The sequence below is a fragment of the Carex rostrata genome, chromosome 1 (assembly GCF_964058835.1).
Source record: "Carex rostrata chromosome 1, lpCarRost1.2, whole genome shotgun sequence".
Taxonomy (NCBI): Eukaryota; Viridiplantae; Streptophyta; class Magnoliopsida; order Poales; family Cyperaceae; genus Carex; species Carex rostrata.
Window position 1 is genome coordinate 16,354,643 of NC_135918.1, and position 19,266 is coordinate 16,373,908.

General features: G+C 33.6%; 1 protein-coding gene across 1 annotated transcript in view; it reads left to right on the forward strand.

The window, feature by feature from the left end:
* The first annotated feature begins 18,796 nt into the window (after positions 1 to 18,796).
* The window catches only part of LOC144561089 (putative LRR receptor-like serine/threonine-protein kinase At3g47570), a 41,413-nt gene continuing 40,943 nt past the window's right edge, over positions 18,797 to 19,266 (forward strand). The window contains exon 1 of the mRNA XM_078310318.1: positions 18,797 to 19,125. Within this exon, the coding sequence (XP_078166444.1) occupies positions 19,086 to 19,125 (40 nt within the window). The 5' untranslated portion in view covers positions 18,797 to 19,085. The remainder of the gene's footprint in view (positions 19,126 to 19,266) is intronic.

Genomic DNA, 19,266 nt, shown 5'->3' on the forward strand with positions numbered 1-19,266 from the left:
CACACACACACCATAGGCTTCCTCTGTGATAAGCAAGCCTAATTCATAGGTAATTAGGGTTTGGATTCAATGTAAGGCCCCTAGGGGGCCATTTCATGTATTAATTTCCATTAATAAAGTTTGTTTCTTGCTCTTTGACCTTCTTTTGTTACATCTTGGCTTCTTTTCTGTTTTTTGATCTGATAACCTCTCTCAAAAGTATTTAAACAATGCATATAAACATTAAAAGTGCAAAGATCCACTGTTTTGATATAAATCTTTTATAAAAATTACATTTTAGCACATTTTCTCTATTTTCTTCCATTCTTTTTCTTTTCTGCCTCCTTTGATCACTTTTGCAAATTAATTGAGGGCTAAGATAAGTGTAGTGAGCAAGCTTGCATCCTTGCTTATCCAATCCCTTAATTTCTTTGATTAAAAGTGATTAATAAAAGGAAAAAAGTGACTTAAATCAAAAGATAAATACACAAGGACTGTTTAAAGTGAGCAAGTAAGCATCCTTTGCAGTTCTCAACCCTAAGTCCACTTAAGAGAGTCTAGATGCAACTAGATCCAAAGAAATGGTGAGATTATGCCCTTTAAATGGCTAATTTTCACTATTTTGGAGGACGTAAGTGCAAATAGTGAAAAACTGAGGACTAAGATGTAAATATGCAGCAGTTATACTGCTATGTGCCATTTACACTCTTTGTCTAATGAAGTTTTAATGATATTGCTCTCTAAAATCAAGTGGATATGCTCAAAACATGATTTTAAAAACAATCAGGGGTCTCCCTGCATATTTCCAAGTTCTGACATGTTTAAAATGTATTAAAATGATGATTTGATGAACTTTGAATTCTTTGATCTCTATTTTACACTTTTCTGGTATGAAAACAGTGGCTAAATCCCCTTGAAAACCTGTATTGAACCAAACCAGACCTTGACAGGGCTTGTACCAATCCCTGGTACCATGACATACCCAGCCTCAGCACTAAATTGCATTAGAAGTGCCACTGGTACAGCATAAGCACTCAAAAACAGTGAAATTGACCTATGCTGACAGATCTGTCAATACTGATTAAACCAGAGACCAAATTGGAAAACAGACTTCACAGTCAGATAGAACACATCAAAACACACAAAATTGATATAAAGTTTGTAAAAAAATTCAATAGTCAAAATGACTTCAAAATGAAATATCAATGTCAAATAATTAATTATATTATCACATAAATTTTAATAATATAAATTACATTAATTTTCATGAAAAAAATTTTATAATTGAACCATATGCCATATACAACAGCCATATATATATTCTATTAATCACCACGCTAATTACATATAACACAAATGCCTAATTACATATACTTCTGCAAAATAAAAATAGTATTAGAATTGGTTATTTGAAATAACTGATTCTAATACTATTTTTTTTTTCAAAGTTGGTTCTTTAAAAAAAAAAAAAAAAAAAAAAAAAAAAATATCAAGATCGGTTTTTACTAATAAAACCGATCCTGATAGTATCTGGATCGGTTCTGTACATAATAACTGATCCTGATAGTATCTGACTCGGTTTTATTGCTAAAAACCGATCTTGATTTTTTTTTTTTTATTTAAGTAAAGAGAGCAAATTTCTTTGTAAATGTAAGGTACAGAGAATATATTCTTAAATTTTACAAAGTATAGCAAATTTTTGTGTACTTATTTCTATTTTCTAAGACAGCTCCTTGTACAAATAATATATATATACTTTGGTTAGTTGCCTGGTTTGCTGTGATTTTAATATATGTCATGCTCATGCACTCACAGAGGATGAGATTAAGAATGAAAATCATACTTTATCATGGAATGTCCAATCTTAGTTGAGAGTGTAATTCACATATTATATTGGTGTAAGTATGAATTCTGTACAGGCATAGATGAAATATAAGGATTTTAACCTTCAAAAAAAGAAATATAAGGATTTGCTACGAAGTCATATCATATTACATTTACTTGAAATAATATTTTTTTTTTTGGATAAATTTCAAGTTTTCTTTAGTTTTTATAAGGCTCCTGACTAATTTGCCAAGCCATATACTACAGGTCATGGCATGTTAAAAAAAAAAATGAGCCTTCTGTAAACAAGGGTCGCAATTGCTGAAAAACATGAACAAGTATATAATATGTAGCATAGAAAGCTATGTTGTTGCTTATTTTGTTGGTAGTTTGCCAAGTAGAAGTGAGGTTGGTTTTTTTTTTTTTACGGGTTGGTTCTAAAGCATATCCTTTGTAAAAAAAAATAAATAAATAAAAAAAAAAATATATATATATATATATATATCAAGATCGGTTTTTAGCAATAAAACCGATCCTGATAGTATCTGGATCGATTTTATTGCTAAAAACCGATCTTGATAGTATCTGGATCGGTTCTGTACATAATAACCGATCCTGATAGTATCTGGATCGGTTTTATTGCTAAAAACCGATCCAGATACTATCAGGATCAGTTATTATGTACAGAACCGATCCAGATGCTATTTTCTGATATATTTTAATTTGTTAGATGTATTTAAGTTATCTGGATCGGTTATTATGTATAGACCCGATCCAGATGCTATTTTCTAATATATTTCAATTAATAAGATTTATTTGAGATATTTCAATTATCAGGATCGGTTTTTTGTTAGAACCGATTCTGATACTATCAGGATCGGGTTTTATAAACAACGGACACTGATAGTTGAATTATTAAGATCGGTTATTTAGAATAACTGATCCTGATAATATCAGGATCAGTTCTAACAAAAAACCGATCCTGATAGTTCATAAATCAGGATCGGTTGACAATAAAACCCGATCTGAATAGTTTTTAAGATCGGTTTTTTTAAATAAACCGATTCAGATACTTATTAGGATCGGGTGTCCCATATAACTGTTGTACCCTAAAATATTGCCAATTAAATATTGGTAATAATTTAAACACTTGGAAAGATGCCAAACGATTTAAAACCTTCCCAAGGCAAAGGGAAATGACATATTAAAATTCATGGTAATATTCTACATTTAAAACCATGAATTTTGATATAAGGTTCAGATTCTAACTCCAAATGGTAAAGGAGTTATGAATTTTCAAAGTTTCTGATGACATGGTAGCCTCTGATTGGTGCCACCTCAGCCTGGGTGCCCATAGCAATAACCCTAAGCATTCTGGGTACAAAATGGGAGCCGCAAACCTCCACCTTACAGATGGGACCCTCTGGTCAGTAACAGAAGCGAAATTTCGCTGATCTCTGGAGATGGATGGACATAGAGCATGGGAAACGAGTTATGTGCACCGAGATGGCAGTGCATTGGTACACCGTACACCCAGTCTAGCCAAACCCAAAGGAAGGAAGCGCTGAGTTTAAACTCAGCGCCCGTGACCCCTTCAATTCACATGCTCTTGGAGCACCGTGAACCATAACACTGTCCCCTTGTGCGGCCTACAATGCACCAAGCATATACAGGATAAAAGAGAGAACGAAAGAGAGAGAAGGCACGAGTTAGTGAGGCGACATGTGGGCCCCTTTCTCTGACTTCTTCTTCCTCCTCTCTCTCGCGCCATGGATGAATTTCAAAGCTGAAATTCATGAAAGTTACAAGAGTTTATCGATAACTCTTACCTCAAATCAAAAGATATTGGTGATCTCCTCTCTGTACCCGAGAATTGAACAATGTCTCTCTCTCACAAGCTTTGATTTTAGTCGAGAAAGGAAAAGGAACAAAATTGGGAACTTGAGTTTAAAGCATAATTGAACCTCGGTATTTCACAGGGATACTCAATATGCTCAGGCGATGCTATCTATGCCCTCAATTTGAAGTTTAATAAACTCAGAGAGATGAATTGAGCAAGGAGCACTAGCTCAGTTCCAGCCATGGCTGAGAGCATCAAATTAGTTATGCAGGTGGTAAATTGAGCCTTAGAACATGATAAGGGGATCAATACGATGCTATCTGTCAATGCCATATGCTTGGAAGCTCAATAATCGAGAAAGGCCCATGTTAAGCCATGAAATGGCTCGGGTCCAGCACAACATAGCCTATCAGCTGCTCCCAGCTCACTCTGGTCCCCAGGACACGTGCCTGGGACACCTGAGGTCATTCCAAAATAGAGGAATATTCCTCCTGCGCAGTGGGAGTCATGCAAATCAAGTTGCACCCCAAAAGCCATGAAATCAAGGGCTATGATGCCATGCAATGCCCTAATGGTCAATCCAAAGGCTACAAATCATACAACACAGTTAAATGACATGTCAAAGCACAATTGGGTGATCCCCTACACAAAACACACATGGAATGAAGCCAATCAGCCAGAGGCATTTGATCAAGCACCTCTGGTCAAGATGAGACCACCTCAGCTAGGGCAATACAAAACCCTAGCTCCTAGCCTATAAAAAGGCACCTAAAGAGAGACACACATCAACAGTTAGACAGAAAACACAAGCAACAAGCTAGAGACCTCTACACACACACACACACAGCTACACACAAACAGTGGTGCACACACACACCATTAAGCTTCATCTGTGATAAGCAAGCCTAATTCATAGGTAATTAGGGTTTGGATTCAATGTAAGGCCCCTAGGGGGTCATTTCATGTATTAATTTTCATTAATAAAGTTTGTTTCTTGATCTTTGATCTTCTTTTGTTACATCTTGGCTTCTTTTCTGTTTTTGATCTGATAACCTCTCTCAAAAGTATTTAAACAATGTATAAAAACATCAAAAATGCAAAGATCCACTGTTTTGATATAAATCTTTTATAAAAATTACATTTGAACACATTTTCTCTATTTTCTTCCATCTTTTTTTCTTTTCCGTCTCCTTTGATCACTTTTGCAAATTAATTAAGGGTCAAGATAAGTGTAGTGAGCAAGCTTGCATCCTTGCTTATCCAATCCCTTAATTTCTTTGATTAAAAGTGATTAAAAAGGAATAAAGTGACTTAAACAAAAGATAATCACACAAGAACTGTTTAAAGTGAGCAAGTAAGCATCCTTTGCAGTTCTCAACCCTAAGTCCACTTGAGAGAGTCTAGATGCAACTAGATCCAAAGAAATGGTGAGATTATGCCCTTTAAATGGCTAATTTTCACTATTTTGGAGGACCTAAGTGCAAATAGTGAAAAACTGAGGACTAAGATGTAAATATGCAGCAGTTATACTGCCATGTGCCATTTACATTCTTTGTCTAATGAAGTTTTAGTGATATTGCTCTCTAAAATCAAGTGGATATGCTCAAAACATGATTTTCAAAACAATCAAGGGTCTCCCTGCATATTTCCAAGTTCTGACATGTTTAAAATGTATTAAAATGATGATTTGATGAACTTTGAACTCTTTGATCTCTATTTTACACTTTTCTGGTATGAAAACAGTGGCTAAATCCCCTTGAAAACCTGTATTGAACCAAACTAGACCTTGACAGGGCTTGTACCAATCCCTGGTACCATGACATACCCAGCCTCAGCACTAAATTGCATTAGAAGTGCCACTGGTACAGCATAAGCACTCAAAAACAGTGAAATTGACCTATGCTGACAGATCAGCCATTTTAGAACAATGGAAGGACCAAATTGGAAAACAGACTTCACAGTTAGATAAAGCACATCAAAACACACAAAATTGATATAAAGTTTGTCCCATTTGGACTTTTCTACAGAAAGTTATGAGCTCTCAAAGTTCATCTTTTAAAAATGAAAATTCTGTAAATTAAATGGTAAAATTACCTCCAATGCCCTTGAGTTTGATCAAGCCATTTGACTGAGTAAATGGACTCAGAAAAATATCAAATTTGGAACAAAAATCCTTGACATGTTCATATTTGAACTCATGAAATAAAATTTATGACTTATTTACAAAATTCAAGAGTAATTGGATCTGGAAATCTGGAAATATCATGTTCATATATCCTCTTCTTGACCAAAACCTGATCTAGCACAAATCAGTGCTTCTGTGATGATCCAAATCCTTCTAAAACATGTAAGAAACTCTAAAGAATACTCAATTTGGCTTTAAACCTTCTGTACCACTCATTGGTACCAATTCGGTACTGAAACCGAAGTCATGGAGCTCAAAACATGTCTAAAACTTCTCTAAGCCTCAAATTGGTATCCCTGATGTCTCCTATAGCATCACACGACTTCAAATGACCAGTCAATTGAAAGAAAACCCAAAGAAATCGATAAAAATCGATCTAGAATCCAATCGGTACCGATAGGTACTGTAGATGTCTGTTCCGCCCCTTCTGATGGCCGCCGGTGACCGACAATGGTACCAATCAACTCCTGACGTAGAGGCGATCACAACCATGCCCTTGGCCGGCGCCACCGTGGCCCAGATCAGCCGGAACGAGTTTGTCAGAGAAGAACCCTAGCCGGAGATCTCATCTGCACGAATCCTGAAGCAGGCCCCAGATCTAAAGGCCCACATTCAAACCATTAAATCAAACGGTTCCTGGCAGTGATTCAAATGAATTAAAACGATCTGACACCAATCCTAAAGCCCAATGATCTCAATCCAGCGGCTTGTGCACATCTCAAAGGCCCAAAAGCCCAAATCTCAAAACTCTGCACTGATCTTAAAGTCCACATATGACCAGAAGATCCCCTTTTGCATATAAACCCCTCTGTTTTATTAAAATATACAGAGAAGTCCCTGTAAATTTACACAAAGACCCCTGCCAGCATAAAACCTTCTCAGACAAGCCCTTAAAGGCCCAAATTGCATTCCAGACCCTGTCAAAAGCCCAACTCACAGCCTCAGGTCCCTGGAAATTTACAAACAAGTCCCTGAAACATAAAAAGTTCACAAATAGGTCCTTTCAAGTCCTTTTTGGCCATAACTTCTTCATACTAAGTCCAAATCGACTCAAATCAGTCCCAAATGAACCCAAATTCAATTCTCTATAATTTTAAATAATATTTGAACACATCCAGGTCCCAGCCATAATCTGAAATGCCCCTCTCTTGACATGTTTCATAAATAAATGACATCCAAATGCTCCTTTCATATCAAAAATACATAAATGATATTTCTCAGTAATGTTCTTACATATGAAATCCATGTCTTCATACATATATCACGACAAATAAATAAAACATGCTCCCAAGTGTTACGTTACGAAATTTTTACAATTAAATTGAAATGATTTAAAAGGAAGAACCGATAAATTGTGTTAATAAAATGGAAGTTTAAACCTTAATTAAGGTTTCCCTAAATAAGTAAGTTAATTGTGAATTGAAACCGCGTCGAAATTTCGAGATTTCGGAACCTTATGGGCTCAGTGCGGATTAGATTGACCGCAGTGCGGATCAACCTCATCCGCAGTGGCTCAGGATTTTTCTGGAATTTTGACAAAAATATGACTAAGTAGTGAGTGCGGGTGAGGGATCCGCAGTGCGGATTAGTTTAGCCGCACTCATGAATTTCTGTATTGCACTGAATTTTCCTGAAATCGGCTAAGTAGTGAGTGCGGATGAGGTTGAACCGCAGTGCGGATCAGGTTCATCCGCAGTAGGCTCGGACTTTTCCTGGATTCGGCTGACAACCGACTAAGTCTCGAGTGCGGATTAGGTAACCCGCAGTGCGGATTGGCTAATCCGCATTCAGGGTAATTTTAACCCTAAAACCCAAATTAAACCTTCTCTCTCTCTCACTTCACCATTATCCCCATTTCTAAGTTATTTTCGGTTAAGAGAGAAGGAAAAGATCCCGTGAGTTTCCGGTTCTTCCAGACTCCCGATTGTTGCGAGAAATCGAGTTTGAAACCGAGAAAGCAGCCGAGGATCTCTCAGAACCCTTCTATTTGGTATTTCTTTCTCTCCTTTTTACTTTCGAAACCTCGAATTTTCTCGATTTCTAGGATTCTCGTTTTAAACCTGAGATTTGTGCTCGAATTGCTCGAGGACTAGTTCCTCTACACTTCTTACTAGTTTGTTTGTCATTCTTTTTCCCGATTTCTTCCGATTTATGAAATCTGATTTCTAGGGTTTCGTGCCAAAATTGAAAGTTGGCCTAATCGTGATTTGATTTGCTTAACCCGACCAATTAGACTTGTAATCGGTAGGGTTGCCTCCTGATCGTGAATTTCTAGAACATTTAACGACTGATTTGAGATTTTGACCAAATTAGGGTTAACCAAACGGTAAATTGAAATGAACCGAGAACCAAAGTAGTAAAGCGGTGATTGATGGTTACCAAAGTGAAATAGTATAAGGCTAGAGGGCCTAGAAGGAATTGTGTACCGTTTGGTGAGATTTTGGTAAGAAAGAAGGAACCGAAAAGAATCGATACCAAACCATGAGAACTGATTTAGGACTGTACAAGCCCTAAGTAAACGTATAGACCACTGAACCCGAATTAAACCAAGTATACGTATGATATAGGTGTAGGCTCGGTCGAGCAAGAACTTGCGAGACCATACGAGACGTCCGATCCTTAGCTTAAGCGGTACGCTCGTCAAACAGGTGCGGGATTCTTGGACTTGTTTGATACTTTATTTTCAGGAATTAAACTGTTTATTCGTTTGTCATGTTGAATGATTAATTGTTGCATACTTTGGAATTCATACTGCATATTGATTCTTGCATAAATGAGAATGATTGAATTGTTTTAGTTAAGGTTGATTTGCATGTTGGTACGGTTATTAATTGTTTAGTTCTATGAATTGTGCTTGTTGTGAATGAATCTGCCAGGCCGACCTGTTTAGGTGGCTGGATAAGGTAACGGTGACCTATCCGTTGACCTGTGTTTATGAATTTGCCAGGCCGACCTGTTTAGGTGGCTGGATAAGGTGACGCTGCTGACTTATGCGTTGACCTGTGAGAATTTGCCAGACCGACCTGTTTAGGTGGCTGGATAAGGTGACGCTGCTGACTTATGCGTTGACCTGTTAGAATTTGCCAGACCGACCTGTTTAGGTGGCTGGATAAGGTGACGCTGCTGACTTATGCGTTGACCTGTTATGATTTTGCGAGACTGACCTATATGTGTGGCTTTGATAAATATATTTGTTGAGATTTAGCAAAGTTGACCTGTATAGGTAACTTTGATTCCGTGTGTTGCATTGTGTCAAGTTGACCTGTATTGGTGACTTGTAACCGGACCTTAGGAAATGGTTAAGCCAAACAGCAATTGCAGATGGGTGTCTGATAAAGGGTCCAGCGGTTGGCCATCTGTAGGCGTCTGTAACCCTACAGATGTGGGTTTGATAACGGTTCAGCTCGAGAGAACATTTGTAATTGCTACAAGCCCAATTGAACTGAGTTAGGAATCGAGTTAAGCCAAAATATATGTTGTGTTTGAAATCCATATTGTAAATTCCGTAAACTGTGTTTCAGGTTGATTAACTGTTGTCGAGTATTGGCATTCTGTTATTTATGTTTCTTATATAACTGTTGCATTGTTATTGTTTGGGTTTCATCTTTGAATATAGAGTTTGATTGCAAGTCCAATAATTCATATGTGGCAAATTTTCGCACTGAGAATTTATTCTCACCCCCACCTTCCCCGTTATGTTACAGGTACTGGTGCGACGGATTCCGGAGAGGCACGAGAGTAGTAGGCCTTAGTAGCTTACCAGTATACGACCCTAGATGTGTTTTTGTTGTATAGATTTAGGGTAGGCCTCGTGGTTGGTATCCGGAGGAGATACTTATATTGTACTATTTACTGTCCAGACTGTGTACTCTGATATTTATATTAGAAACTCGTTTTGAATTGCGTGTTGTTTGGTTTAAATTGTGATTAGCCTTGTAAGCATACACGGCGTTGTATGCTTACGGCGGGGGACTGTTACTACCCGTGGCCGCAGGGTGTGACACCAAGTTAAATGAGAACCAAATACATGACCAAAGTAAATCATACATGAGCCCCTTTTAGCCTCATTATTCAGTTCAACCCAAATAGGCATACATCCCGGAATGCATGAGGTATTCAGTCTGACTCGAAAGGTCTTTCTGATGTAATTAACGGCGGGGGCTTGCGCCCGTCGGGAGTAAAACGTCCTCACAATCGCAAATAATAAAACCTCCGACAACTGATCATGAACGTAGGTCATCACAAGGGGTGAACCAGGAGGAAAGCAGGAAGAAATCCCGAGTGAATGCCTTCCCCTGAGTTCGGTGACCTGCTCACATTCAAAGAGGCAGAACACTGAGCCCAGCTGGGAGCATTACCACTCACCCACACATGTGAAATCCCGCACCGTTAGCTAACCTGACGCCGTGCAACTTTCTGCGCCCTACAATAACCGATCCAGATAGGCCGATCCTGATTTCTGTTTTTCCACTAGTGTACATGAGTTCTCTGTGAACTGAGAGTGAATAAAAAAGAAATTCATTTTTTTGTGGGCCAAGAAGTATTTCCTCGCCTTGATAATTAGATCATTGTTTTGATTCTCCATGAAACAAAAGTCAGCCATTTTTTTGCTATATAATTCTAAAGGTCTTTCATTATATATAGAGAATACTGAGTTTCAATTGTGTCTGAAACAATCCTCTAACAAAATTTATACCAATTTCTTTATTAATACATTATGGATGAAATTTTTATGATTTTTTCATCTTTAAATTAAAGTCATCAACTATACTTCCATAATATATATATTAGTTATTCAATGCACAAAAAACTTCAACTTACTAAAAGTAAATATTGTTTTTTCAACAATTTAGCTAAACTAATTTTAACAATTTGGCCAAGTTGCATCAAATTAATAGCGCATATATGATTTAAACTCCGTCCCAACAAATACAGAGAATTGGTCCATTCTTTTGAAATCGGTCCAAAATTAAGAATCGATCCAAACTTGGATAAAAATAATTGGTTGAATCAGCCAATTCAACTCAATTCAAACGATTTTTTAAGAAAAAATTGCTCAGATGAGTAACTCGAATATAAATCAGCTTGTACTCGATCGATTCTGATTTTACTAGGCCGATTTTCAAACCATGTTTCTGATAGCCTGCTTCCCATGCATGCAGGGCCGACACATCATAATTAAACAATTTATTTAAGTCACATGGGGCATATCATTTTTATTGAAAAGTAGTAACAATGGCCTTTTCACAATCTCATGTATGTACATTGATGCCAAGTCTCTTTCATCAAGTGTTGCATTTGAATATAATTTCACAATATAAATGTTATCACTTTTTTGCTGAGTGTTGGTAGTGGCGCCAGACTTTTCCCCAGGATAAACAAAATAAATTATTATTATTTTATTTAAATTATAAAACTATTTATTAAAATATTATTAAATAATTTTCATTGGAAACGAAATTGGTAATTGACCATGAATCAAAATCAAAAAAATTGATAGAAATCGACTAAATTAGATTGAAAATTATTAACACAAAAAATTAATCTAAAGAATTGAAGTGTTAAACTTTATTTTGAAACATAGTTCACAAGATTCTTCTATTAAAATTCAATCTATTTTTAACAGTTAACCTAACAAAATATTTTAATGCATTACATTAAATTTCATAATATTACTTTGTCAAACATTTTAGTCCATTCCTTTGAAAAAGAAGTAACAGGTTTATTGTGGTCCCAATATCAGACCATTCTTAATTACACCTCTTGTCGTTAGATTTCGAAATAGATTGATGAAAGACTATCAAATTTGCAGCAACTCGGCCAATTTCACTGATTGAGAGCTTTGACTCAGTCATGGGTAGGCAAAACTCAAATCTGGAGATAGAAAAAACTCAACTCTAAACCAACTATATACGAACTTGGTACTATTTTTCAAAATCCATGGACTGCCTTGGATGTAGGTAGCTCCGCACCTCCACCAATGAGTGTTGGCCAACAATATACAAAGTTTTTTTTTTTTTTTTGAAATCCTTGGCGGTGACTACCAAGTTGCATTAATATAGATGTGTTTATTACAACGAGTTCATAAGAGAATTATACAACTCTAAGCACGAAAAAAGAAAAAGTGAAACTACACACTAGTGGAAAATATGGAATCAGGATCGGTTATATACGCATATCAGTATCGGAATACAACCGATCCTGATGAAGGCAATACTGATACTATCAGGATTGGTTTTTTATTTTTTAAAGAACCGATCCACATAGTAACTATTAGGATCGGTTGTTTATTATAACCGATCATAATAGCAGTTATCTGGATCGGTTTTTCTTAACGAACCGATCCTAATAGTTATATTCTGGATCGGTTTTTCTCATATCCTCATTCTTAAAAAAAAAAAAAAAAAAAAAAACTTTTAGGATCGGTTATTATTTAATAACCGATCCTAAAATATATATTTTTTTTTTCATATTATAATTCCAAAAAAAAAAAAAAAAAATTAGGATCGGTTATTAAATAATAACCGATCCTAATTTTTTTTTTTTTTTTTGGAATTATAATCTGGAAAAAAAAAAAATTTAGGATCGGTTATTAAATAATAACTGATCCTAAAAGTTTTTTTTTTTTTTTTGGAATTATGATATGAAAAAAAAAACTTTTAGGATCGGTTATTTTTTAATAACCGATCCTAAAAGTGTTTTTTTTTTTTTACAATTAGGATCGGTTATTTTAAACAACCGATCATAATAGTGGTAATCTGGATCAGTTGTTTAAAATAACCGATCCTGATGTTTTATTGAAGCTAAAAAAAATATTTTTATTTATTTGACCAGCTTCCATATATATTTTGCTGGCCAGCATCCTAGATTTTTTTTTTTTGCACAGTAAGAAGCAATAATCAAATATCATATACACATCCTAAATTAAATATCATACACATCTTAAATTATTACAAAAAATTCATGTTCATACAAAGTTTTGTGAAGCATTACATATTATAACAAGAAATTTAAATCCAAAAAAATTTAATTAACAAACATACAAGTGACTAATTGAGCTATTTCTTCAATTAACACACATTTATGAAATTAATGTAAAGCACAACAATAAAAAAAATAATAATTACCTCTTTTGCAATCACATCACTTGAGATTAGAAAAGACCCGACAAACAAAAACAAAGGTAACAATTAGATGGAAAAATATTTTACAATAAAAAATACAAAAAAAATGTGTTTTTAAAAGTATAATAATGAGAAAATTAGATAAAGCTAATACCATGATAGTTGATCGGCCGGATGATTAAGTAACTTGAGCGAGATGTCCTCAAAACTGTAAAATAATATACAAACACCATTAATTAATTTTTGAAACAATAAAAAAAATTAAAAACTGAGAGGGAGAGAAAGAGAGAGAGAGAGATGAAAATGAGGAAGAGACGGAGAGAAAGAGAGAGAGAGACACGGAGGAGAGGGAGAGACGGAGACACAGAGAGAGAGACAAAGAGTATTGAGGATTTGAGAGGGAGATACGGAGACAGAGAGAGAGACGCTAAGTTGAAAATGAGAGGCGCGAAATGAAAATAAGAAGAACCCTAAGCAGGTTATATAGGGAGTAAATAGTATTAGGATCAGTTGTTTATAAAAAACCGATCCTCATAGTATCAGGATCGGTTTTTTATAAAAAACCGATCCTGCTACTAATTTTTTTTGGCAGAACCAACTTTGAAAAAAATAGTATCAGGATCAGTTTTATTGCTAAAAACCGATCCTGATAGTATCTGGATCGGTTTTATTGCTAAAAACCGATCCTGATATTTTTTTTTTGCAGAACCAACTTTGAAAAAAAAAATAGTATCAAGATCGGTTTTTTATAAAAAAACCGATCCTGATACTATATATAAGAAAGATCACTAAGGTAAACCCCACTCATATTGATGGTCTATCAACCATCAAACGGCTACCATTTATTTTCTTTTACGTTTGGTAATGCATGTACACAGATAAATATTAAGAAAAATGTGAAAAATATAAAAATTATTTATTTGTGTTTGTATGGCCAACGTAAATTATTTACGGCCGTGCGATGTTGCTATATTGTTTTGCTTTGATGAACTAGTACACGAATCCCGAATTGTATCAAATTTTATAATGGTGAAATTAATATGACATTCTTTCATTTTAACGGTTCCGATCGACCAAATGCTAATATTCGTATTCGTTCCTTCACAACCCCACACAACAAGGGTTCAAGTCCTATGTATATTATTATATGGCACAAGTCATTAATGCATCATGCATGATTGTATAAAAAAATTCAATAGTCAAAATGACTTCAAAATGAAATATCAATGTCAAATAATTAATTATTTATCACATAAATTTTAATAATATAAATTACATTAATTTTCATCAAAATTTTTTTATAATTGAACCATATGCCATATACAACATCCATATATATATTCTATTAATCACCGCACTAATTACATATAACACAAATGCCTAATTACATATACTTCTCAATATTAAAATTACAAACATAAATATTTTAAAATATTGAAAAAAACTAATTATAAAATAAAATTTGCTATCTCAATTTTGAAGCTGTCACTGTGGCAATTTGCTTTCAATCCAAACAAAGCATTTTAGACTACATACAGCGCACCACACAAAGTTGGTTCTGCAAAAAAAAAAAAAAAATAGTATTAGAATTGGTTATTTGAAATAACTGATTCTAATACTATTTTTTTTTTCAAAGTTGGTTCTGCAAAAAAAAAAAAAAAAGTATCAGGATCGGTTATTATGTATAGAACCGATCCAGATGCTATTTTCTGATATATTTTAATTTGTTAGATGTATTTAAGTTATCTGGATCGGTTATTATGTATAGACCCGATCCAGATGCTATTTTCTAATATATTTCAATTAATAAGATTTATTTGAGATATTTCAATTATCAGGATCGGTTTTTTGTTAGAATCGATCCTGATACTATCAGGATCGGGTTTTATAAACAACCGACCCTGATAGTTGAATTATTAAGATCGGTTATTTAGAATAACTGATCTTGATAGTATCAGAATCAGTTCTAACAAAAAACCGATCCTGATAGTTCATAAATCAGGATCAGTTGACAATAAAACCCGATCTGAATAGTTTTTAAGATCGGTTTTTTTAAGAAAACCGATTCAAATACCTTTTAGGATCAGTTGACTCATATAACCGATCCAAATAGGCCGATCCTGATTCCAGTTTTTACACTAGTGACATCAAGGTGTTAATGCACCAATTCTACTCGGTTGCCCCTCCCACAACATTGCATCCATAAACCATTTTCCTCAGATATCAACAACACCAACTGTCTTGGAGGCAGTCTTCTGTTCTTGAAAACGAACTCATTTGGTTGTTTCCAAAGTTATGTAAAAGTTTCATATAAGGCTTGAGTTGCTAATCAATAATTTCATAGTTTTGCAGTTTCATATATTAATTTGGATCATGTACATGTAAAATATAATGTATTTATTTTTGCAAATTTTACTATTGTATTAAATTTGGTACACGTACACAATTAATCAATAGACAAAATGACAAAGTTGTTTTCCATTATAAATATATATTTTTACACTATTTTGAAAAACTTTTAAGATTCAAACCTTACATAATATATAAATGAGGTGAGGATTTAACGTATTAATTTGACTATTAAAATGACTTCTATTTTTAGCACATATAGATAAATATATACCAAAAATCAAAATAAAAGCCGGCCTATTATTCACTTCTTATTTATTTTATTTTATGTGTGTAGTAATTAATTGAAAAATGAGAATATTATTCAGTGACCAAAAATTACAGAAAGTACCTTCAATATTAAAAAAAAAGGAAAAAGGAAAACTTGTTTTGTACTTGAACATTAACATTATGAAATATATATAGGATCGATGCCTGAATTGAATTAAAAAATAGTTCTCAATAATAATATTATTCAAATTTCTGAGATCATCCGAAACAGTCGGGATAAACCAAATTCGTTTCGTCTACAGGAATTCAAATTTTGAGTGCGAATCCAATATTTATGTTGATTCAGATGAGGTTATCATATTATAGCTACTTATTGACAATCTAATTAAAGATTCCTGACCAAGTTCGTCTCTTGAATTTGTTTTCTTCTTTGAATGCTGAGATTTAAACCGATAATTTCATATTAGGTATGGATTAGATGATCGTATATATGTTTAATTTATTATCTATCCAATCATATCTGTTTTATTATAGTATAAAATATATCTTATCTTTCCATCTAAAATAAATAGCTCATATTTTGCAAGAACATTTCAATGAAATTCATACCCTTAATGAAATCCATACCCTTAATTTCACGAGCAAAGCTCTTTCGTTTAGGGCCTGTTCGGCGTGCAAAATTCCAGTGGGAATTTGATGAGATTGGACAAAATCCACTTACAATCCTATGCACCCGTTCGGGGATCTAGTATTTTCCCCTCGTACACCCCGTGAGTTATTCCCAATCAATAATATTTCAATACAAAAGTTTGATATTATGAATAACCCGGACTCAGAGTTTGTTTTTAACTTCCCAATCTTTCTCTCTCCACTCAATCTCTCTCTATCTCTCTCCATTCTCCATTCAATCTCTCTACATCACCCACGTGGGTACAAAAATCATGTCACCCTCTCTCCTCCCACTCTCCACTCTATCACAAACACTTTGATATTGTATTTATATCTTTCTTTCAAATTTCATATCTATTGTGGGACTAAACACAATCCGGGCCATATTTTTTTTTACACAACATTTTTACAGATTTTAAAAGAGTTGTCATTATATTTTTTGTGAAATAGGTATTTATTTTTACAATATTTCTAAATATTTTGGTATAATGTTTTCTTTTTTCTTTTAAATAGATGTAAAATTTAAATAAAAATTCATACTAGTAAAATAAATTAAGATTTTCCACAACTAATCCTACGATACAACCGAAAAGTTTGTTTGTTTGTTTACTTTTTTTTTGTAATATTTTTAATTACATATTTTAAATGTTTGTTTGTTTTCTAATTTTTGTAATTACATAATTTCAATGTTTATTTTTCTGTAAGTGCTTGTAAAAGTTTATTTTTTGTAAATGTTTTTAATTACATATTTTAAATGTTTGTTTGTTTGTTTGTTTGTTTATAAATGTTTATTTTTTGTAAATGTTTTTAAATGTTTATTTTTTGTAAATATTTTTAATTGTTGTTTTCTTATTTTTTAATTTATTTATAAATATTTTCTTATTTTATTTGTATCATTTTAGTAATATTTTTTTATTAGAAATGGTTGATCTTTTCAATATTATTATTTAATCAATTTTATTTAATTTCATTAATATAATTTTTAAAAAATTATGTTTACCAAATGTTACAATTTACAACCGATTAAAATATTAAATTTACAATATATTATTGGTCTAAATAAATAGATGGTGGCACGGCAGTTTTTTTTCATTGTAATTTTATATTTAATTACTTTTTTATATTAAGCTAACTTTAACTTAATTGGTTAAAATCAATAAATAATATAACGCTATACTATTTAAAAACAATAATTAAACGAAAAATTATGTTTAACTAAACTAAACTAAAACAATTAAATAAATATACATATTTTAAAATAAATAAAGATTTTCCACAATTAATCCCATGATACAAACAAACACTTATTTTCTTATATTCTCATAATTAATCCCGTGCATTCCGTACCCGTGGATTCCCACTTTTTCAAAACTGAATTCTCATTCTCATTTTCATTCTCCTTCCGTAATCCCGTGACATGCGAACACGCCTTCAATGTATTTTCTTGTTCAATAATTCAAAGGATGGGGACATAAATGTTATATAGGTAGGTGGACAACCTTTACAGGTCAATTAATGGACAACCTTTAATATATATATAGGTGGGGGACAACTCTTTTAGGGCCTGTTCGGCCGACAAATGGGAATGGGTGCGGGCACGGGATTTGAACTGAAAAATACTGTTCCCGTGGGAAAAAAAAAATTCAGTTCAACTGAATTTTTTTTTTCCCACGTGAATAGTGACCTGGCCGAACAGGCCCTTAATACATATAGGCAGGTGGACAACCTTTAATAAAGGTCGGTGGATAACTTTAGGGGTCAATATATCATTAACTGGTAATGATGCGTTAACTATACATTAACTGGTTACAACAGTATACATACTAATTGCCTATACGAAATTCACATTATTATATTTTAGTTATCTAAAATATTTATTTCTGGTGATATATGGCACCCTCTAGCTCATAAAAAACAAGGCGACACCATGCCAATGGATTTTCTCAAGTCTTGTTTCCAGTTTTAATTTGAGAATTGCATAATGAAAAATATCCATACGCGTAATTTTCCGCTTTAATTCATACATGTCAACAGTAGATATGGATCATCATGGAAATGTATATACTTAGAAGACGAGGGTTCAAATACCTTCATTTTTTGTGTCTCCATCATGCTTCCATTTTTTGAAACTTAAATAACTCAAAATTCAAAACTTTAACGTCAAAATAAAACCGTTAGATGTGATCTATGTTATTTTCTCTCTGTGTCCATAAAAAAATTATCACATTTTAATTTTGCTTTAATATAAATCAATAAGTTGAAAAATCAACGTCTAGAAATTATCCACATTAGTATACATTTTTACAAGCTCAAGATGACAACCAAAACAAGTTTAAATGCCATAATTTTTTACACATGCATAGAAAAAATGATATAGTTCATATTCAACGGTTTTATTTTGAATTTTAAGATTTAAATTTTGAGTTATTAAAATTTTTAAAAATGAAGGCATGATGGAGGCACAAAAAATGGAGGCATTTGAACTCTCCTCTGCTCTGAATATATATTTGTGTCTATGTAACAAGACAAGGACTCGCAATAGGAAAATGCCAACTGTGGTCAACTCTGGTAGTCTTCTTCCACCAAATTTTTTTAATAATAAATAGGATCATAGAAGATAGCCATTAATTAGAGATATCCTCTTAGAACACTTGACAACCCAAAAACAAAAAATGCGAGATTTACACCTCTTACTTCTGATATGCTTATTCTCCTTTCATCTTCCATCAAACAACTTTGCCACAAATGAAACTGACAAGTTTGCACTTCTCTCCTTCAAGTCTCTCATGTCTAATGACTCGATCGAGGCATTATCATCATGGAATGATTCTCTCCACTATTGTCTATGGCAAGGCGTAAGGTGCGGCAACCGCCATCCCGACAGAGTAACTGCTCTCTATCTGGGTTCATTAAGTTTGTCAGGCCATATATCCCCCTCTTTGGCAAATCTCACATTTCTCAAAAGATTGAATCTTTCAGATAACCAGCTTACTGGTAACATCCCAGCAGAGCTTGGTCATTTGATT